The sequence below is a fragment of the Vidua macroura genome, chromosome 21, assembly GCF_024509145.1.
Source record: "Vidua macroura isolate BioBank_ID:100142 chromosome 21, ASM2450914v1, whole genome shotgun sequence".
Taxonomy (NCBI): Eukaryota; Metazoa; Chordata; class Aves; order Passeriformes; family Viduidae; genus Vidua; species Vidua macroura.
Window position 1 is genome coordinate 5233220 of NC_071591.1, and position 22355 is coordinate 5255574.

General features: G+C 42.3%; 1 protein-coding gene across 9 annotated transcripts in view; it reads left to right on the forward strand.

Annotated features, from left to right (window-relative positions):
• The window catches only part of FNBP1 (formin binding protein 1), an 89695-nt gene that overhangs the window by 55620 nt on the left and 11720 nt on the right, over nucleotides 1-22355 (forward strand). For 5 of the 9 annotated variants that reach the window (XM_053996369.1, XM_053996370.1, XM_053996378.1 and 2 more), the window contains 4 exons: nucleotides 7153-7281; nucleotides 9026-9172; nucleotides 12617-12814; nucleotides 14181-14363. In XM_053996369.1, coding sequence (XP_053852344.1) covers nucleotides 7153-7281; nucleotides 9026-9172; nucleotides 12617-12814; nucleotides 14181-14363 — 657 coding nt within the window. The remainder of the gene's footprint in view (nucleotides 1-7152; nucleotides 7282-9025; nucleotides 9173-12616; nucleotides 12815-14180; nucleotides 14364-22355) is intronic. The other 4 variants (XM_053996375.1, XM_053996376.1, XM_053996377.1 and 1 more) reach the window with 2 other exon arrangements.

Genomic DNA, 22355 nt, shown 5'->3' on the forward strand with positions numbered 1-22355 from the left:
GGAAATCCAACTGAACTTAAATTTCCTTTTAGCAGTGCTTCCCTGCAGCAATGCTCTACGTGGCAATTTGACTGAGTTTTGTAACAATACCACTCTTTTGGGAGGTGATTGCTGGAGAGAGGGAAAAGGAGTGTGAAGGGGAGGCTTAAGAATATCTTCTGAATTAAACAACTGCAGTTTGAATCACCAGTGCAATAGAACTGGTGTTCTAAGCTAATGCAAAGCAATTATTTCATGCTGTACAGTTGGAAAGCTTCTTTATAGTCATTCTTTTTCTGTCAAAACATTGGAATAAATCTTTTCACCTGCATGAGAAGGCCTCAGAATTTAGCTGAATTCGTTTGTAAGCTGTTCAGTTTCAGTGAATCATAGAATACCAGGTTGGAAGGGAATTGAAGGATTGTCTGGCCCACTGTTCCTTGGCAAAAACACAGTCTAGACAAGATGGCCCAGAACCCTTTTCAGCTGAATTGTGCCCCATGTTGGGGATTCCACCATTTCCTTGGGGAGATTATTCCAATGGCTCATTGTTCTTACTGTGAAAAATTGTCCCCTGGTGCCCAATTGGGATCTCCCCAGGGGTGACTTGTACCCATTGCCCTTTGTCTTTTCCATGTGACTCCTTGAACAGTGCCCATCTTCCCTGTAGTCACCCTTCAAACCCTGGGACACAGGGACAAAGTACCCTAAGCCTTCATTCTCCAGGTCTCTCAGCCTTTCTTCACATGACAGCTTCCCTGTGCTGGATCATCTTTGTGGCCTTTCTGGACCTCCTCCAGTCTGTCCAGGTATTCCTTTTTGTACAGTGGGGACCACTGAACACAATACTCCAGGCATGGCCTGACAAATGCTGAGTAGAGGGGCCAATGATTTTATCTCTAATGGGAAAGCCTTTGTTGCTGCAGCTCAGCATCATCCTGGTCACTCAGACTAATTCACCTTCCTGAGAGACAAAGTTGTGTGTTTTACCCTTAAAACTGATCTTCAAGGCTACAAAAGTTGTCCTGGTAACTTTTTCAACCCTGACTGTCCCTTCTGTGTTGGCTGTGTTTGTAAATTCTTTCTTGGAGAGAGAGGAGTAGAACCGTGCCCAGTATTCCAAGTATGAGCTAAGAATCTATTACCCAGTCCTGAAATTTCCATTATTTATATTCAAGAAATAATTTCCATTATTTATATTCAATACCCAGATTTATACATGGCAGAGTTTAATTGCTTATGTAGTACAACTAAACAGACCTCCAGAAATCATTTAAACATTGTCAGCCAGTGCTCCAAATACATCTTTTCTTGTTATCTCCTCCATCAAACCCACATAACCTTGCATCCACAGGGATTATCCTTCTTTTATAATGAATTAGACTTGCCAGATATCCTCATGGAACTGCATTTCTCCGAGCTGTGTGGAAAACTCCTGGGTGTTTGCAGGGATTCACAGTTCAGTCATCCAGAGAGTTTGGTTATTTAGTATTCATGACATGAGAATGGCAGTGCAAGGAGACAAACTTTTGGGTCTGAGGCACAGTTATTCCCCAGGGCCTTGGAGCAGTGTGCTGAGAGGTGCTGTTCTGCTGTTCTTAATTAATTTAGTCCATCTCTGTTGTTAGAGCTTAAGCAGGACTGTGTTGTTTGGAGAGATCTTTTGTTTAGTGTGAGTTGCTGAATTCTGGCAGAATTGTGTGCAGTGAGACTGCACTAGATAACAATTCCTGAGATGTGGTGAGGAAGATTTTCCATCCTCTGTCAGTGGTTTGCTCATTTGTATATTATATTCAGCCAAAGGATTTCAGGGATCCACAGAGTCTCAGATTTTTCCTCCACCTCTTCAAATGTTAAAAGAGAGGATTTTTTCTTTTTGTTTCTTTCCCTGCTGTTATTTTGCACCCCCATTCTGCTTTTTGCTCTTTTTTCTTTTGTGAAAGCAAATTTCAAATCCTTTCTCTTCTTGCCAGTTCAAAGAGACCCAACTGGTTACTGTAAAATAGTAAAGAGTGGAGCTTGATTTGGAGGCTATGTAAATCCAAGCCTGGAGCCTTGGCTCTGTTTTGGAGTCTGTGGCAGGATGCCCACTGTTAATAATGACCCTGCCCACGCTGCCAGTGCTGCTGCTCCCGGTGCCCGCTGCTCGCAGGGCAGCCGTGGAGGGAGGGCAGAGCCTGGAGCTGAAAAATCTGTGAGCAATAGAAAGCATTCCTGCAATTGGGGAAGTGTTTCTGAGTCTGCCTTTATCATTAAGCTATTTTAAAGGGATTGGGTAGTTGAGGGGAGGGGGCAGGGAATTTTTTTTTTCTCTTTTTTTTGTGTTTGCAATTTAGTCTGATCTTGGATTTGCCAAAGACAGATCTGTTTGGGCAGGCAGTGGCCTGGCAGTGAATGCATCTCACATGCTGTCTGAGTTTGAAAGAAAAGAGGGGGTGCAGAATGGGAAAAAAGAAAGAAGAAACAAAGTGACACCAAAGTTTTGACTGGAAACTCTGCCATTCTGGACAAGAGCAACTGCTGAGGAGTTGAACTGTTCCACTTAGTGTGGACCAGCTGAATAACAGCCAAAGTTTTTTTCTGCCCTTTTCAGTTATTCATATCACTCCCACCATAACAGCCCTGAGGAGCTGCATTTTTTGTCTGTGTAAACCCAGAAGACAGTGTGTCTATTGACCCTTCTGCTGTTTCTGGAATGTGTCTCAGAAAATTGTTCTCAGCAAAATATCCTCATTCTTTTCTGTATTGGAGACAAAATGGCAGAAGATATACTTGGTTTTTAAAATTTTCTCCTACACTTCATCACAAGTTGCATTTCCTATCAAAGGAGGCCTGGGGGAGAAGGTAAATGGAACAATATAAATAAAAGTATTTAATTCTCTCAGAGCCTTCATGTAAAGTGTAGCAGTTTGCAAAAGTTTTCTTACACTTTCAGGGTTGACAGTGCCCATCATAAAGTGTCCAAATTCCCTTTCTCTGTTCAATTTTCTTGTTCAAAGGCATAAAGTATTAGGACTGATTTAATTCAGACCACTATATAAAGCTCTACCAGTGCTGCATGTTTGCAAGGATTATGGATAAGTTCCCTTGTCTGTCATTCTTTGGTCTCATTCTGCTGTGCACTGATTGCTGAAGTTGCATCTTATTGATGAACTGCAGGTGGTTTCAAGCAGGTGCTAAGAAGGCTCACACTAAATATATCTCTCTAACATGAGTTTCAAAGGTTTACAGGGTTAACTTTCTTCTAACTTCTTATTTTAAAAGGGAAAGAAATACCCCCATAAATACTTAAGTCAGATTTCAGTGCATCAGTGTCCTACCCTGGCATCTCTGAGCTCCTGGTAGACTCATCTATCTGAACTAACTCGTGTTATTTGGCAGTCTGGTTTCTGTAACTCAGTTGTTAAGAAAATCTGCAGGAAATGTAGTTAAAATAATTTTGAGAGAACAATGTTTGTGCTCTTCCCACTACCTTAAGAGATAGATGCCACAGTGTTTGCTGACAGCTCATATGGCCATTCAATTTTGGGATCTTCACCTAAGGTGGGTTTGCTGCTGAGGCCTGATTTTTTTAAGGAATATTTTTAAAGTACTGAAGACAGCCACAGAAATCATCACTTTGCAAGTTAATCTACTCTGCAGTTAGCTACTGTTGTGCATTCTTGCCCATCAAGCTGCAAGGCTGTCTAAACAAAGGGAAAAGGATTGGGCTGGGTTCTATTTAATGGCACTTCTGCATAGATTCTGAGAGAGGAGGTCACCTAGAATAAGCCTTACCTGCTGCAGGTGAGCTGTTACCTGGCTCCGTCTATCAGAGCTGCTCTCCTTTCCCTCGAGTGTTCTCTCAGAGCTGCAGAAACACTCCCCTGGTGTGGCTGCTCAGGTCTGATTGCAGGTGCAGGGGGAGCCCAAGGCTTACCTGTCTGCTCCCTGCAAGGCTGGAGGTGCTGCAGGCCCTGGGCTGTTGTTCATTTTGGGGAACACTTTTCTGGATGAGACCAGCATTGACATTTGTGACCTTTTGGTTTTGGTGCTGCCACATGAGTTCAGACAAGAGCTGCCTTAACAAACCCAGACTTCAGGGAGGAAGCAATGCCTGTATCCACTGTGCACATTTATTTTGGGGCAAAAAACTGTTACAAAGGTATGTTTGGGGTGGGAGATGTGTGGGAGATGTGCATCTTTTGCAGTGCCAGGCATTTGGAAGCAGAATACTGCTGTTCTCCCCACAAACCCCTCAGGTGTTCATACCCTTTTTGCTTTTCTACAGTGCTGAAAGGTGACCTCATTCTTTTTCCCTTTGAAGAGGGGAGTTTTTGCTGCATACAGAGTCCCTGGCCCTGACATCTCTTACAACTGAGCAATCTGTCAGCCTGTAGAGGTGGATTGTGTTTCACATATGGGGCTGGAAACTGAGCTCCTGCTCACTCATCCCCGCCCAGTTAAAGGAGAGAATGTGTTGACTGAAAGCTGCATCCCAGTATTGTTCTCTATCTGAAGTCATCGTCTGGTTTTCCAGACCCCAATTATTCCAAAGCCTTTCCTCCTGGAAATCCTGTTCAGAGCAAATCTTTTAGCATTAACTGTAAGAAGCCCCCACAAAACCTTCTCTGAAGCCGTTTGCATGCACAAGTGAGCAGCAAAGAAGCAAAACTTCATTTTCTGTAAAGCCCAGCTATAAATTACTCCTGAAATAGCTTCTGTGACTCTCTGCAGTTCTGGGCTACTGCATCCATTACTCTGAATGTGAAACTTACCATCATTGACTCGTTCTTATCACTCTGTGCTTCAACAGAGTGCAGGAGTCTCACTAGAAGGCACAATTCTGTTAATATTGGATGTGATGATGTTAGAGGAAGTGACATATTGAAATGAAGTAATAAAAAATTCTAGATTTAAAAAAATATATTTATTTTCAGATCCAAATACCTCATTGGAAAGATATTTAAACAGTTTGAAGCTTGCCAAATGCATTAAATGGCCAAGAGAAACAAAGCATCACTAGGGCTCTTATACAAAAAGTTCTGGTTTTGGAATGCACCCAATTTTATTTACTCATCTGCTGCCCCCTCTTATTTGGGGCCAGTTAAGATAATTTTGGAAACTGAGTGTCTACTCTTGTATACATTTAGCTCAGAGTTACTTTGTCATATCCAGCCAATGAGTTTGCTCATGAAAATGAACTCTGATGGCTTTAATGCTTGCTGGGTCTGCCTGGAAATGTGTAATAATGGATTTCTTGTTTTTCTGCTTCAACAATAGAGTCAAGGGACAAATTCCTGAGTTGCATTATTTAAAATTATTTTTAAAAAAAGAAAGGGAGAGACAGCTGTATGAGTGGGAGTGGGGCTGGTGTAAAGTCAGCTCAGACAATGGGTTCCTCTTAGGTAGATGAGGAGAATGGGCCTCACAAATGGATATTGATCTGCAGCAGCTGGGATGTGAGGAAGGGGTTGGGAGATGAGTGTGAACCACTCTTACAGCTGCTGCCTTTCCATGGCTGACTTTGTTTTCCTGATAAAATTGTATTTGTGGCACGAGGATATATTGTTCTCCACTTGTATTTAATGTAGCTGCATATGAACGTGGGGATCGTAAAGTTTAATAAACTTTATAGCACTTGGGCAGGGAAATGATTGATGTGGCTTCTTGGAATTTGATTGTAGGAGGTGAATTTTCTGGAATTAGGCACTCTTCCTTTGCAGGAGTTAGTGGACAGTTAAAACTCCTGGGAACGAGCAAAGTTGAATATATGTCTTTTATTGGATTCACTTATTTGGTTATAGTCACATTCTTCTCCATTTGATGCTACTGTTTCATCTCCTGTGATGTACTTGGTGCCCAGTATCTCCTCATTTTGCTTGAATTATTTCTGTAGAAAGAATGTGAAGGGGATCTGTGAAATTCCTACAATCGACTGCAGAAGTAATATCTGAATTGAGGTGAAATAAATTATTAGGTGAGATGTGCAAACTCTCCAAATGTGCAGGAAGGCTACTTCTTTATAAATTGAGATTTGAAACCTCCTGGCAGAATTTGTTACCTTCCAGTTATGATTACAAAAACGTTCCATGATTTGGTATTCCATGGATTTCTTGTCAGGAAACTATTGTCTGCTTGGAACAGTTCAAAGAATAACCCTGTTCTGAACTGGTTTTAATGGGAGCCCACTTAAAATATGCTAAAATTCTTTGTTGTGTTGTGTCCCCTGAAACATGGTTTTTAAAGCAGCATTTCTCTGCCTTGTCTGAAGGAATTATTCAGAAATTCTGCAGCAGAGTTCTAGCCAGGGAGGGGGAGCTTCAGTGTGGGGAAGGCATAGGGAATTTTGGAAGAGAAGAGAAGGAAGAGCTGCTCTGTGAAGGCCAAAGGCAGGGAACGAAAAGGCACCTGAACCAGACAGATGGGAGAGGCAATAAGGGAAGAATATTGGGCAGTGAAACACATAACAGAAGGCCTTGGGAACAGAGCTGTAAGGGGAGGAATCTGAAAACCTGAAAGGGTCACTTGGGGACAGATTATTCTAGGGAAAGAAGTGAGATTAATTGCCCAGTGCTCTGCTATGTTGGGTAGCAAAGCAAATCATCTGTGTGGGTAAAAATAGGAAGGGAGGCATCTCAGCTGCTGCTCAGGCTCCTCTTTCCTTGTGTGCTTCATGCCAGGGCTGTGTGAGGAGTGTGGAGAAAGGGCTCTGCAGGGCACACAGAGTTAAGAGGTTTTGTCATGATTAGGTTGGCTAAAATGAGACAAAACTGTTGGGTTTTTTCTCACTTCCCTTTCCCCAGAAAACACTGCTCACCAACAGGGAAGCAGCTCATCAGAGGAAAGCATCAGGTGACATCCACCAGGGCACAGGGGGAGCAAGAATTGAGTCCATGAATGTGCTGGGAAGGTGCCTGTGCCATGGGCAGGTGGAGGGGCCAACTTGTTTTGGTGTTATGACATGGAGTTCAAACAGAGGTTGTTCATGGAATGCAAAATGGTTCATGAAATAGCACATTGTAACCCCAGAAAGGAACAGCAGCACTGTCCACACTGCAGCTGGAATGTTTCACAGAAGAGGTGTAAACCAAAAGCTGCTGTTCAGAGTCTCATAATGTTCCTGGATAGTAAGGTGAGGAGTGCCACAATGCAATTGCTTTCCATATAGCCTAAATTATAAATTTCTTTCAGGCAAGACAGCAAGCCCAGCTAAGACATCAGATGGCAGAGGACAGCAAAGCTGAATATTCTTCCACCCTACAGAAGTTCAACAGTGAGCAGCATGAGCATTACTACACACACATACCAAACATCTTCCAGGTAAGGGTCACTGGCAGGGCTCTGGAGTAGCCCATAATCCAAATATATTTGGATTATGGACAAAAATATATTGCACATCACCTCAATTCTGTGACCCTGACTTTTAATTTTTGCTGATTTTTTTTGGTCATTCTTAGCAAATTTTACATGCAATCTGCCACCCTGAGAGATGGTAGGATAAATTATCCCTTTTCCTTAAATTAGATATAAAGGGATCCATAACACACAAGGAAGGTGACATTGAAGTGTCGTGACAGATGACGACAGCCTTTGGAATCCTCACAATCTTTCTCTGTTCAGCTCCTGTGTGTGTGCAGCTGGGGATGAGGGAGAGCATCACTGGCATTGTTGGGGCAGGAGGCAGCTGGGCATTGCTGCATCTGTAAAGTCCAGCAACCCTTTATAACCTGTGTTCAAATCAGGCTGCACACATGGTTAAATGTGAACCACAATACTTCTGCAGCAGTGAGTCCAAAGGGTTTTTAGCAAGCTACTGATTGTGTCTTAGGATGCCTAAGGACAGGCTGCAGAGGAAGAATAAAGAAACCATCAGATTCATTCTGAGTGAAGATCTGAGTTTGTGCTTGAATGAATGAATTGAGGGTAATGTAGTAGAACAGAACTTCTAAATGACTGTTCCCTTGTAATGGGTCATGAGCAGCAGAAGTGGAAAATACAACCTTTTCAAGGGAGGACCTGTCACATGCTTGTCACCAGATGAGCAGCAGCTGATATTTGCATGGCAAACGCTCACTTCTTACCCACTGCTGAAACTTGTGAGCTAAATGGACACCTCTTCTTCTGCCTCATGGTATTTCAAACCAATGCCTTGAGATAAGCTGTTCCTGAAATCAAGCAAATGGCTGGAGCTGATCTGAGCTGTAGGTGAGCATGGTAAAGTCCTGCAGATGTGCCCTCTTCCCTGTCAGTGCACCAGTGAGCTCCAGGGCTTGCTTCCAGATGTTGAAATAAGTTCTTTTGTAAGGAATTGATGTTGCTTGTGGATCAGTCGAGGCAAAGGGGATTTTTTAATTGACTGCTCCTGCAGCCCAGTGTGAAACAGGCTGCTCCTGTTCATGCCCTTCTGTATGCTGCTATTATTTGTCATAATGGAATTATGCCACGTTCCATTTCCCTCCATGATGAAGGAGAAGCCCCTGGAAGAGATGCTGGTGATCCTGGAACTGAATCCACTGAGCAGTGAGGAGCTGTGCTGTGAACAACATGTGATGTTTTTATTGTACATGAATACATCAGTACATGATGTATTGTGAACAAAACATGATGTACAGGACTCCCTGAACACCAAAAATTACCTTCTAGGGAAAAGAAGGGGAGACATAAAGATCTTTGTTTCCTTGGATTCTACAGTGAAATGAAAATGAGGTTGTTCTGAACATGCACAGAAAATGAAAGAATATATTGCAGAAATTCTTTTAAAAGCCTTAGGAGCCATCCTTACAAAAGTCTAAAGCTGGGGTTTGACAAATCAGCATTTTTAACATAAAAAGTTAATTGAAAAAATTTCCAGTAATAGTAAAAGAGATTACTTTCAGAATGACATTTTAATGTGCGAGGGAACAATATCACTTGGTGCCTTCCTGAGAACAGCTGTCCTAGTTTGTTCTTAAAAATATATTTAATCCTTAAGTTTTCAAGTAGTTGATGTAAGCTGGAGAGGAAAATTGGGTGAAACTGTGAAGTTAATCTTGATGTTTGACCTGAATGAAATGTAATATTTTAGAAAATACAAGAGATGGAGGAAAGAAGGATCGTGAGGATAGGTGAATCCATGAAAACCTTTGCAGAAGTCGACCGCCAAGTGATCCCCATCATTGGGAAGTGTCTGGATGAGATAACAAAGGCTGCAGAATCAGTGGATCACAAGAATGTAAGTGTTGCATTGTTGGTTGTCATATTTAGTATTGGTCTCAAATTTACAGAGACTGAAATCCTGGGCCCAAGCTCAGCACAAGAGCTTTGCAGTCACAGAATTAAACCAAAGAACAGCTTCTTGTCCCAGGCTGCTTTGTCTGGGGCAGGATGTGCTCAGATTATTTCCCAAATCTACTTAACATTCAGAAATGCCTTTCCTGCAATACTTTTTAATATTTATTTTTTAATTAGGGAATATTCTCTCATTTTATTAGGACAATTACTTACTGAAATATTGCAATTTAAAAGTAGGCATCAGTATGTGATGTTTGACATAATTTCAGATACTTAATCACCAATTCTTATAAAGTTGGTTTATCTGTCTCATAGTCAGAAAACTGTCTGTTTCAGAAATGCCTTAATTCCAGTTAGCTTTATAATAATGAAAGTATTTAAAGTATTGGCTACATGAACTATTGCAAATCTTTCTGTAAAATATTTCTTTGCAGGTTTGAGGTTTGCTGGCAATCTGTAAATGAGCAAATCTTGATGTCTGAACATCATTTTCCTTCACAGGATGCAAAGAAACCTGTCTGATAGAAAAGCTGATAAAGATTTCGGTTGAGTTTCCTGATGCACAGTGACTGCAAGGCCAAATGTGTTTTCTGTTTTGTTTGCAGAGTGATCTGCTCCCTTCCTACATGAAGCCTCTGTTCTTCCAGCCTTTCTCATGGATCACATTAGTGCTTCAAATGCTGACAGCATGTGTCTTGCTGCCTGTTTGAATTTCCCACAGATGTTTTTCACTGGAATCTTTTCTGAGCTGTTCAGTGCCTGGAGCCATGAACTGGCAGCATAACCCTGAGGCTGAAGTTTTGAAATTAATCCTCTACTCTCTGTTCAGCAATTGCTCTCCCAGAGAGCAGCACAGGAGACTCAGGGATCTGAAAACCATCTCTGGGTGGGAAAAGGGGAACTGGGGCAGCAACTCCCATGTTAGAACAACATACCCTGCTTGAGGCACAGCTTTTGGTGCTGCATGGTGAAATCCTGCTGGGGAGATTCATATCTCAGCTTGCACTCTGCCCAAGTCTTCTTAGCAAAACACGCATGAAAATTAAGCTGGGTGTTTGAATCAGGGTGAATTTTATATTCTCTTGCTCACAAATAACTCCATGATGGCTCCTACATAAGTGTGACATTGGAAAATGATGACTTTGAGCATTGATAACTGAATTTAGCAGGATCTCCTGTAAACACTGTGCTGACAAAGATGTATTTAACCAAAATAGTTATATCTGAGCAGCTACAAAGGGTTTAGTGAGTTCTACCTGGGAACAGTTATGTTCAGTAAGAGTTCTTTTTCCTTAAATATCATCAAGGATTCTTTTCTCTGGAGCAGTAATTTCTAACTGTGTTGATTATAATGAAAATTCTGGATTACTTACTAAATGTGCAACTGTGTAAATAGGATTGCTTTATGCCCTCACTGCACTGCAGAGAATTCCTGTTAATGCCAAGAGAAACTGCCTGGACTTAGCAGGGGATACTGGTTCCCTGTTATTGTGTTCCTACATTAGTTTTAAATGTTTTTTTTTTTTCCATTTCCCCTTTCTAACCACTTGAACAACACAAAGGTCGTGTGGCAAGTGTGAGCTGTGGTGACTGCCTGGTGAACCTGTGCAGAATCTGATTCAGAGGGTTCTAGCAGCAGATAAAATGAATTTGTTATGGGCTTGGAGTTCCTGTTATGACATTATCTCTGTGATATATGGAGCATGATGGTTATTTTTAGCTCCATTGTAGTGGAATGATGTTTTGAATAAATGGAAGGAACACTGTAAAATTCAGAGGTGAAAAAGTGAAAGCTCCATGCCTAGGATAAAATACCAGTGGAGTATTTAATATAACATAGTGTAATCTCTTAAAATCAGAGAATGGTTTGGGTGGGAAGGGACCTTAAAGCCCATCCAGTGCCACCCCCTGCCATGGGCAGGGACACCTTCCACTATCCCAGGCTGCTCCAAGGCCTGTCCAATCTGGCCTGGAACACTTCCAGGGATGGAGACTCCAGGCTCTTGTAAAGAGTCTCTCCATCTTCCTGTAGGCTGCCCTTAGGTACTGGAAGGCAGCAGTTGAGTCTCCCCAAAGCCTTCTCTTTTCCAGGCTGAACAATCCAAATTCTCTCAGCTTTTCTCACTCTTCCTCCCCACCACCTTCTCTAATCATTCTTCATCTTGCTTTCATGTCTGTCATTAAAAATACCTTCAGGTTTAGAGCTCAGAAAGTTTTGATGTCAAACAAGGACGGGATAATGGAAAGTGTTGTTCTACCTCCCTAAAACTCATGCAGGAATTTCATGGTGCCACCTGATAGATTGAGGATCTCAAATCCATGTGGGTCTTCACAATCCCATGAAGACTTTTGCAAAGCTTTTGCTGTGTCTGTGTTTTCCTCAATGGAGCCTGGCCTCTGGATACGTTTATATCCCAGCAGATTTCTCCTGAACAGCATTTTACCTACAGCCATTCACAGCACCTGTGAAATGCCTTCAAAGCAACAAGTTCTTTTTATGTAACAGGGCAGTGACGCTCTTCTCTAGAGAATAATAAGATATTTGTGTGCCAATGCACAGCATCTCCAGAGATCTTGGAATTCAGCTGTTAGAGTATAACAATCTCTCTTCCCAACCAAACAAGTAGATAAGAAGTCTATTAGGATATTTTTGTCCTGAGTCCATTAGATTTCAATGCATTTGGCAAGCTGAGGTCTGAATTTGATCTTATGTATAATTAATTTTGTTTGTAGACTTGAGTAGGAAGAATGCTATGGATTGGTTTGGCTTTGATTTGGTTTTTTTCCTTTTCTCTCTGTCCAAAACAAAAGAGCAAAGCCATTGTATGCAGTCTAGAGCCAGTTTGTGGCTGAGTTAGATCCCTCCTAGCAGTGCCAAAAGGGAATGTGGCTTCAGTGGCTCCCACACCAGGGCACAGGGCTGCCGGTGTGACCTTGGACTGCTCAGATATTGGGTAAAGCTCATGAAACATTTACAGCCATTTACTGTCACTAAATTCACAACCAACTCCTTGACTTGTGGCAGAGTGATCACACAAGAACTCTGCTTTATAGGAGTCTTTATTGGGGTTTTCCTCTGATTTGCTAACAGCTGTATTCCTAGCAAACCTGTACCTTAAATCTTTGCTATGAGTCACTTACTGAAGTGTGATTTGCTTTTCTAGTCAGTAAAGTTCAAAAGCTCTTACTCCTTTTCAGCAGAAGGTGGACAGACTTGCATTGATCCTGGGCTCTGGAAGGGCACTCATTCCCAGGAATGAGCCTGGTCACTCTCAGGGTTGGTCCCACATAGACAAACCACCTTGTTCTGCCTTAATGTGCCACCAATTTAATGTCAAGCCTCACCTGAGATGTTTACACTTGTGTTGGGTCTGTCCCATTCCAGGATTCCCAGATGGTAATAGAAGCCTTTAAATCAGGGTTCGAGCCTCCGGGAGACGTCGACTTTGAGGATTTCACGCAGCCCATGAAGAGGACAGTGTCTGAATCCAGCCTTTCCAACTCCAGAGGGGATGGGAAGTCAGAGCCCAAGTTCGGTAGCAAATCCAAGGGCAAGTTATGGCCATTCATCAAGAAAAATAAGGTACTGATTTGCAAGCTTGAGCTTGGTGCTAGTATGTGTTTTGTCAATAACCTGTGTCTTGTCTAGTAATCTTGGCAAGTTTAGTTTTTTTAAAGAGAATTTTAGATTCAGAAAGTTAATAACTGATGTCTTAATATGGTGTTTTGTTGTAGTCTTTGGTTACTTAAGTTTCTTTATAACTTTAATTATTTTTTTCTTGTATAATTTCATTAATTATGTTGCAGTTTTAAAATTAATTTAACTTAAGTTGTCACGTCTCTGCCATGGTCCATTTCTGTTCCTAACTCAGAGAAAGAGTTGTAAACCACTTACCTAGTGCCATGTGTGCCAACTAACATTGTTACCTGTGGGAAGCTTCAGTGTGGCGTTACTGTTTTGACACTCCTCAAACTCTCCTTGGCTTTCCATTTGCGTTGTCTTTCCAGTCTGTGCACTGGGGTCAGCAGGTGGGTGGCTGGGAGCAGGGAATTGCTGGGATTCACTCGGAAGCACAACTAATGGAGCAGAACTAACTGAGCAGTTGACTGTAAAAGACCATATTAACTAATGTACCCATTAAACCTTTTCCATCCCACTGTCATACTTTACACCATAATGCATGGCAGCATTTATCTGGGGTTACCAGGACGTGTCAGGGGGACTGGACTCTATCAGGTTTCAGTAACACTGATGGAAGCCCAGAATAGCTTTGTTTTTTTGACCTCACTCTTGCTCTGACCCTTTACCAAACCACTTAAATTTAAGTTTTAAAAATCTCCATGTTCACAAGGGGTCATTCCTGTAGTGCTGGGAGAGGACTTGCTGTCTGGTGCTTACATCAGTGTAGCCAGAATAAAAACACAACCAGGACTAACTCCTGAGCAAATTCATAGAATGATCTGTACAAGTGAAGTGTGATGCACATCGCTGAGGTATGATTTGGAAGCAGGAAGGAATGTGGTTTGTTGTTTTCCAGATAATAGAAACGCTACTGGGCACTAAGGTACCTTCCTTATCTGATCCATTTAAATTCAGGTATTTGAAAGCTCTATCCATATGCATTATTGCAGCTGTCCACAGAGCAGAACAGGGCAATTTATGGGGATAGTGCTGCATGGAAGAGTCTGCATGAGCTTCCTTCAGAATACTTTTGTGTTTCTCTTCTGTTGCATCACTTACTAATACTTTCATTTATCACAACTCTTCATTTAACATAACTCTTAACTACTGCTTCCTCCCCTCTTTTAAACCATGGCCTTTAATATTTAATTATTTAATTGGTTTTTTCTCTGGATTTCAAATATTGGTTTTGATGCTTATTTTCGTTTTGTGTTTTATCTTTTTATTTTGGTTTTTATTCTGTCACTTCTCCATCTCTTATACGTAGCTTATGTCCCTTTTAACATCCCCCCATCAGCCCCCTCCTCCTCCCCCTGCCTCTGCCTCACCCTCTGCTGTTCCCAACGGCCCCCAGTCTCCCAAGCAGCAAAAGGAACCCCTCTCCCATCGCTTCAACGAGTTCATGACCTCCAAACCCAAAATCCACTGCTTCAGGAGCCTAAAGCGCGGGGTAAGTTCTCCTCTGGATACCTCTCTCTCTCTCTCTTTTCTTTCTTGCGCTTTTATTGCACGTTCTGTTACGTAAAAACTTTTGTTTTGTGAACAGTTCCATTGTGTTTTATCATAACATGCAGACAAATCCAAGGGTTCCCAACATATAAAGCCATTTGTAGTCAAAACCCCCACAATGAAACCACAAAAAGCAGAGTTCCTGAAGGAAATTACCCATCTGGGTGTCTTGGGGGAGGAGAGGCTGGACAAAATACAGAAGGAGGAGCTGAATATTGAGTAATGCTCATGTAAGAAGTCAAAGTCTTTAGTTTTTCTCTCTGCAGGGTGGGTTCATCTCAATGTCTGTGTCAGAAGGAGATGAGTAAATTAGGAGGGATTCTAGGAGATAATAGTTGTGATTTCAGTTGGTAGAAGTTCAGTCTGGAATGATGTGACATTGTCACTGGAGCAGTGGGAACTTTGTTCCAGTCACTCAGCTTGTGGCTCAGGTGCTGCAGTGTTAGTTTGTGCAGTAACTCTGAGTCCTGACATAAGAAACTGGTGAGAGGAGGAAGGTGAACTGATTCTGGGTGGTAACAGCACCTTGCCATGGTCCATGTGTGCTTTAAGCCAGGGCTGCCAGGTCAGGGGAGACTGGGACTCAATTCTCAGTGCCATGATGCACAGTTTAAAATCATATTCTGTGTGCAAAAGCCTTATTGGTGCAGTATGCAAGCTCCAAATGACAGAGGAGAGGTTCTGAGGGAGCAGGATTTGGGATTCCCCTGCCAGCAGCTGCAGTGCAGTGTGTTAGTGCTGGTTTAAGCACTGTGTGGTGGAAAGATGCTTGAAGCCTCCATGGCTGATCTTGGGTTTCACCTGGGTTTAGGTCACACTGGACCAACATTTTGTGACTCATCACCACTGTTCAAAAAAAATGGAAATATGGCCTGAGGTTTTCCAGGTCAGCTGCAGTTCCTGTTGCTGACAGCAGCTGTGGTTATATACATAAACCAATATTGAAGTGTTTTTATGGAATGAAATCCTTCATTGGTGGTCTTCATAAGCAGTAAATAAAATGTTGGATCCCTGAGACAAAAATTGCCATTTTTCAAACAAAAATAAGACTTTATCTTCCCAGAAACTCACACATGGCATGGTTTTACTGAAAGTTTGCTGGCATAGCATGGCTTTGCCTCCTAGGTGAAACCCTTAGAATTATTTCTCCTGTAAAAATTACAGGAAGGAGACAAAAGTGTTTTAAATGTTTTTTAGAGCAGACAGTAACAGTGAGGAAGTGACTACTTAAAAAAACCCAAATTCTGCTCCAGGCACTCATTTAGGACTGAGGACTGGAGCTGTATAAAAGCAGAGATGATTTCCGTGGGGAACTTCAGTGGTTGGTTACCAAGAACTGAGAACAGTGCTGTAAACAATGCACCGTCTCATCGGTTACAGACAGAACAGTTAAAAATAAAGATGTTTTAAACAGTTTCAGTTCTTTGCTAGGAAATTGCCATTTAATGGGACACTCAGAACACAAAAAATCCCATTTCTTCCCATCCCTGTTTCACTGAGGAAGTGGGAAGTTTCTAAGCTGTCCAAAGGAGGGTTCTGTATGTGTCCCTCCTTACCTCAGTTGCAATTTGATTCAGAGCATCTTTTCTCAGTGGTTTTTCCAAGTGGAGACAGACTTTCAATTCTGCTTGTGCAGCAGCGGAGCTGAGGATGTGCTGGGTGGTGGCACCACTCCAGGGGTGCCAACTGGAGCCCTCCTTGTCCTGGGCAGTGCTGGGTCACTTTGGGGTGAAGCACTGCTGGAGGTCAGGGGGTGTGTGGCAATCTAATGCTCCATAGTGACATTCAGAGAACAGAATGTTGAAAATCGTGCTGAGTATTTTCTACTTGAGTTAAAAATAGTGGTTTGTAGTTCCATGGGCACTTCACCAGTTTGTATTTCAAATGTATGAATCCCTACTGGGTGATTGCTTGGCCATATAAGCAATTATAACTAATTGCTTTTCACAGTTCCAAAGGAAGGCCATTATTTGATGTATTAAATAGCTAAGAAATCCAAGCACACCTTAAGAATTCTGCATGCCATATTGTTTTAAGTCCTTTGTGTGAAAGGCAAAGTAATGAGAACAATGTGCTATAGTCTTCTCTGGAGCCCCTCAAATTTCTGCTGACGCATTCGTTGAGAATGTGCAAGGAAGGGCTATTGCTAAATCTTCATTTAAACCTTTCACTGTGTTCTTTTGCTATTTCATTTCCTTCCCCTGTCAGCTACCAGGATGTTTGTATGTAAATACTTTTCCTGCCTGACTCATCCTGAGGATTTGGGCTCCAGTGTTCAGATCATCATCTCTTATCCCAGAGGGATGAATTCAGGCCCCTTGGATCATCTAGAGATATGGAGGAGGAGGAGAGGCTGAAAACCTCTGGCAGCTTGCTCTGTCTCATTTGGAAACTTGTCAAATTCACATTTTAGTGGTCCTTGGTGATTTGTGTTTTACAAATGGTCAGACTAAGAGATCATCAAAGTGCCATATGACCTTCAAAAATAAAAGCATTCTAACCAGGCAAAAAGAAAATCAAGAACCACCCACAAATCCTTTTAATTTATCAGGTGAGAAATGAGTGTTTGGTATTTGCTTCAGTTGATGTGACCCCTATTGTATGAGGTACAACTAGACAATACTTTTAATTCTGCTTTAACCTTATTAAGTTTAGTAAGATTATTTCCTCTACTCAGTTCTTTACCATTCCCCTGTAAAATCCAAAAACATCTTAATTTTGCTCAGGAGCATGAGCATTAATGTCAGGAATACTGGATTGTGATGCTCCCAGAGGAATAGGGAGGATGTAGGGTGGAACTCTCCTCTGCACAGAAGAACATTTGATCTGTTCATCAGGGAAGCAACTTTTTGGAAGGTCGTGCAGGGACCAGCAGGGCAGCACAGTGTAACAGGAGTTGGGACTCTGGATCATTTCATTTGCTCTGAATTGTCTCTGCACTGCTGGGTTTGTTCCTTGGCAGAATTCCACTCCAGACACCTTGAGTGAAGGTGCCCACAAGGCTCTTTAAGTCTTATTTTTAGAGTATTCAGCCAAATTGCCAAGCAGGTCCTTCCTGGATTTCTTGATAACCTGAGGTCTCAAATCCTACAATGCCAAGGAAAAAAGTTTACTTCAGAAAAAATGGGATCACACTCCTTTTTTGCACTCTCTTAAGGAATAAGGAAAAGTAACTATTTGATATGAGCAAGTCCTGAGACTGTAGCAGGACGAATTCCAGCAGCAGGAATTGCACATTGTAATTGATCCTTGAAACACAACACGGGAATGGATTCCCATACAACTCCTCCATGAAATCTGGGAGATCAGAATGTGTCTGGAGAGGGAGTGTGTTTTAGCAATTTCCTTTTAAAATTTTGGTTTAGCATCTTAGATTGCATTTGGCAAAATCACTGGTGACTGTTCAAGCACATTATATAATTAGCTATGATATGTTCTGTGCCCAGTCTGGTTTTAATTTTGCTTCCAAACCAAAAATCCAATGAATCTTGTTTTCATGGAAGGAAATAGATGCCTGAACAATTCACAACAGATGCAAGGTTAATGTGGAGGCACCAATACCAGTATCAGCAGTCACTGCCAATATGAAATCCTAGTCTGTTTAAAAAAAAAATTAAATATTTAGGTTCTGACTCTTGTCAGTGTCTATGGTTTTCTAATCACATCTTTGTATTTCCCTCAAAGCTTTTTTCTTCTAACCCCAGCAGCAGAAATGTCCATTATAGAGAATACCATAAAACTGTTAGAGCACTTATTATGGATCAGGGCTAGGAGAAGGGGAAAAAACTGTCATACATTTTTTTCTGAATGTTTTTTCTAATTGCTGCTTTAAAAGACGCTATAAAATTAGTGTAACACTTCAAATCAACTTCATCTCTTTAGGGAAGTTAAAAGCCAGAAGAGCACAAAGAAAGAGGAACTAGTTACATAACTTATAATTTCATTTATGCTTGCTCTGCTTTTTCTAATTCCATTTTGAGGACAAAGGAAACTCAGTATTCTACTGGTTGGTACTAATTTTGTCTTCTTTATTTTTATTGCTGCAGCAGCAGTAACATCAGCACCTTTTTTTTAAAAGAGCAATCCTCCAAACTAACAACATCCAGGGGTAGAACTTACACCTTTGAATGACTCCGTGTGTGCTGTGTGGACTTGCCTTTCCTCCCTCTCCCCAGAGCCTGGGAAGTGACTGAGCAGGGAGGATGGTCTGGGAGCTGGGGCAGACAATACTGCCAGTATCCAAGTTCCATAAAGAACACGGAAGAAATTTTGTGGTTTCCTTCCTAGTGGAAGTTGTTGACTTCATTACAATGTGATTTTACTTCCATTGCGCCCGTTGCTGTTGTCCCTCTGACACCACGTGCGCTCCTGTCCCTCGACACCGAGCTCTGAATCTGCCCCACTGACCAGTACTTTGCTGTTCTGTGAGCATGCAGAGGCAGCAAGCAAACCACCCCTTCTCCAGCCTGCTCTGCTCCCTGCCCTGGGAACACTTGTTGCTCCAAAGTGTCTCTCTCTGTGCCAAGACCGGGACTTTTTGGCGGGTGGGGTCATTAAATCCGTGGTTTGTTCTAGCACTGAGAGAGATGTCTTCTGACCTTGGTTTAAACAAGCATTTAAAAATACCATCTCTTCTGATCTCTCTGACAATGCTGAACTCTCAATATCCACCTGGTTCCCAGGAGGCTCCCAGTCTGCACTTTGAGGGTAGTTAAACACCAAGCTGCCTTTTGCTGTAGAAGCAGTGAACACAGAGGTGCTGTGCTCGTCCCTGGTGTAACCAATGTGTGTTTTCTCTTGCTGACTCACCAGCAGACACAGTCTTTGTATATTCACAAAGAACTCATGAAGAGGACTTTAGGGACACCCACGTGTGCCGTTGAGGCTAGGGAATATGTTGTAAGTCTGAGTATGGTGTGATCAGCCCATACTGTTGCTACACAGTCGCTAACCCCACTTACAACGCCGGCCCGAGTGTGCTGTGGGAATGTGCTTTGTTAAAGAGCCAAGGAAAATTTGGTGGGAGGCAAGTGGCAGCTTACAGTGTGATGTGCAGGAAAGATAATGTCTGCTAGTCCTGGAAATGCTGAAATTGGCACAATTAAAGTAGCTGGACCTGTGAAATTCAAAGTGTAGTGAACAGGTTCTGCACATTTATTTTAAATTATTTAATGAATGCAGTCTTGAGCATCACGAGCCCTGATTGAGAAGAATTCTGTGCCTTGGTTGTGAAGCATTCCCTAGAGCCTTTGGAAGCTTCTGTGAGCTGTCTATAATGATGATAGTTCATGGAATCAAGATACGTGACCTCTAAATCTGCTACTTGGACAAAGCAGAGTATGGGGAGATTGTTACAGGGCCACTAAAAAAAAAAAAAAGAAAAGAAAATTACCTCTTGGTTGTATGTATGGAAGTCCAGTGATTTATTTCAACCCTGTTTTCTGTAAGTGAGGTTAGTGGCCGTGACTGTCCAATAACACATGGACCTGCTGGCTTTCATGCTCTCTCATGTGTTATTGAAGCTTGTGGCTCTTAGACTCTTCATTTTTTTTCCCTGCAAGACTAAGCTAGGCTTGGTTTAAATTGACAGCTTGAAATGCATTTGCTCATTTCAAAGAAATGTAGCTTATTTGATCATTTGGGGGGAAAATGCCTTTGTTCTCCCACAAGCTGTGAGCAAGTTTCGAGCTGTGAAAACCCAACAGAATGGGCAAAAGTAGTTATGTAGTGTTTAATGCAGATTTATTTTCAATCTGCTTATATTTGTTTATAGAACCTGAATCACTGTCATGTAAAATTATCAATAAATTTCAGAAATTGAAAACTGTGAACACGACTTATTTCAGCATTTCATTGTTTCCAGCCTATGAATTGCTTTATTTATACTGGTTATAACAATCCCTGATGTACTATTTGGAAATGCTATTAATAAGTTCTCTATTTTTGTCATACTTAACAGCAAAAGAATTGGGCATACAGTGTCTGTAATCCCTTTCAAATTTGCTGAATTTGCAGCAAAAGAATAGCCTTGATGCAGATGATTCTCCGCAGTATTTAGTGCCTTTAGAGTGAGTAGTGTTTAGCCACTAGCGCATGTAGCATACATTTGTGCCTTTTTAGAGTGCTTCATAGGTAAATCTTTATTCTGCACCATGAGTCTTGTCTGTATCTATGTACAAGAATCTCAATTTGTGCTGATCATGTCTATGCTAAAGTTCACAGGAGTGCTAAAGCAATGATGCAAACACAAGCTGCCTACGCTGAATTTCTTCAGACCATTCTTTCTCCTTCTATGATTACTCTCTCCAATGGATTGGATCTGTTTGCTTTATTTTTTTAATGGCCTCTTTAGCTCAGAGGGTGAATTTCTTCATGGCACTGTGATTATTATCATGTGTTTGTTCCCTAATGGACTGGACTGCAGAGGGAAGTGTCACTGCTGCCTTGTCACTGAAGGATCAGTTCACATGCAGCATTTCACTGCTATTTCAAGAGCATTTATTTTCCTTGAATGGCTGGCATGTGTTGCTGTAAAAATCCTGGTAACTAATGGGAATTGTTATTTTGGGGGGAAAAAAGTGTATTTCTTAAATCAGCTGCCCACAAGAGGTGTGGAGCCTTTATTTTAAATCCAATCCTAATGAGTTGTGGTTTTGCTAGAAATGGAGCATCTGTTTGAGAACAGCATTGCCAGGAGCTGTTGGTAGTGGCAGAGGACTTGAATGGAAAGAGGTTCCCAAGTCTGGCAGCACAAATCCTTGCCTGGAGAGAGGCATTTTCCAGCATTTACCTTCCAGCTGTTGTTAACATGGAGCGTGTGCTTTTATGCACCTCAAGTTTGTTGGGTTGTTGGAGCATTTCACAACTGCCCCGAGAGCTGGCAGGGCAGCTCAGCCCCTTGCTGGAGGAGGAGGAGGCTGGGTGGAGTTTGGATTCTCCTTTTCTGTCTGGCTTTAGATCTCCAGCAGCAGCTCACTTGTGCTTGGCACAGACCTGAGCACTGTCAGTCCCCCTATCTCTTGGAAATCCTTCTGAACTGCAGCTGCTTTGTTGTTTTGCAGTGCTGGAGGAGGCTTTGGGAGTTTTGGTGGTTCTGTGCCCAGGCACAGGTGTTCACCTGGGAGTTTCTGGGGCACCTGCCCAGAGCTGTGAGTGCAGGTGAGGCAGGGCAGAGATGCCACTCCATGGGCACACATTGCTTTCAGTCTTGCTTTCCCAGAGTAAGTAAAAGATAATATTTGGGCTCTGTCCCAGGAAATGTGGTAACTTCTGAAGAATTAGATCATGTATATCGTTTAAGGAGGCTGAATAATATCTTACCATGCTGTCATAGAACCAATTTGGTGTCAAGAGAATAGATGTTTTTCTCCTCCTCCTTGGGCCTGACCTTGTCTGACTGTGGCCAAAGTACGTTTGAGTCTGAGTATTTGTTTCTGAATTGTTCAAGAATGTGAAATGGCTTTCTGTGCCTGCCTGGGCAGCACTCTGCAGTGCACAGGGACAGTCCAGGGGTGCTGTCCTTTGGCTGTAGCCAAGAAGCAGGCATTCCCTGGAGGTCCCATGGTGCTGGCTGCTGCTGGAGCTGCTCCTCGCCTCTCCACCGAGGTTTGGCTCAGGGCTGAACCCCCAAAGCCCTTCCACGAAGTGGCTGATGCATTTCAGCACATTTTTGATCTAAAGTGATGCCCATGCATTTGCAAGCTGTGAGTTTTTCCCACCTCAGTGCTGTGATGAGAGCTCCCAGTGTTGTTGGAGGAGCTGTTGTCAGTCAGTCCAGGCCTGATCTCACCTGTGCCCAGGTCCAGCATTCCCATTCCTGTTTCTGGCCAGGTCGTGGCAGCTCCCCAAGCCCATCTTGTGAACTTTTGCACAGATCTGTTAGTGTGACCCATTTTGCCTTCCAACAGCAAGGGGATTGTTTCATTTTGTTGTA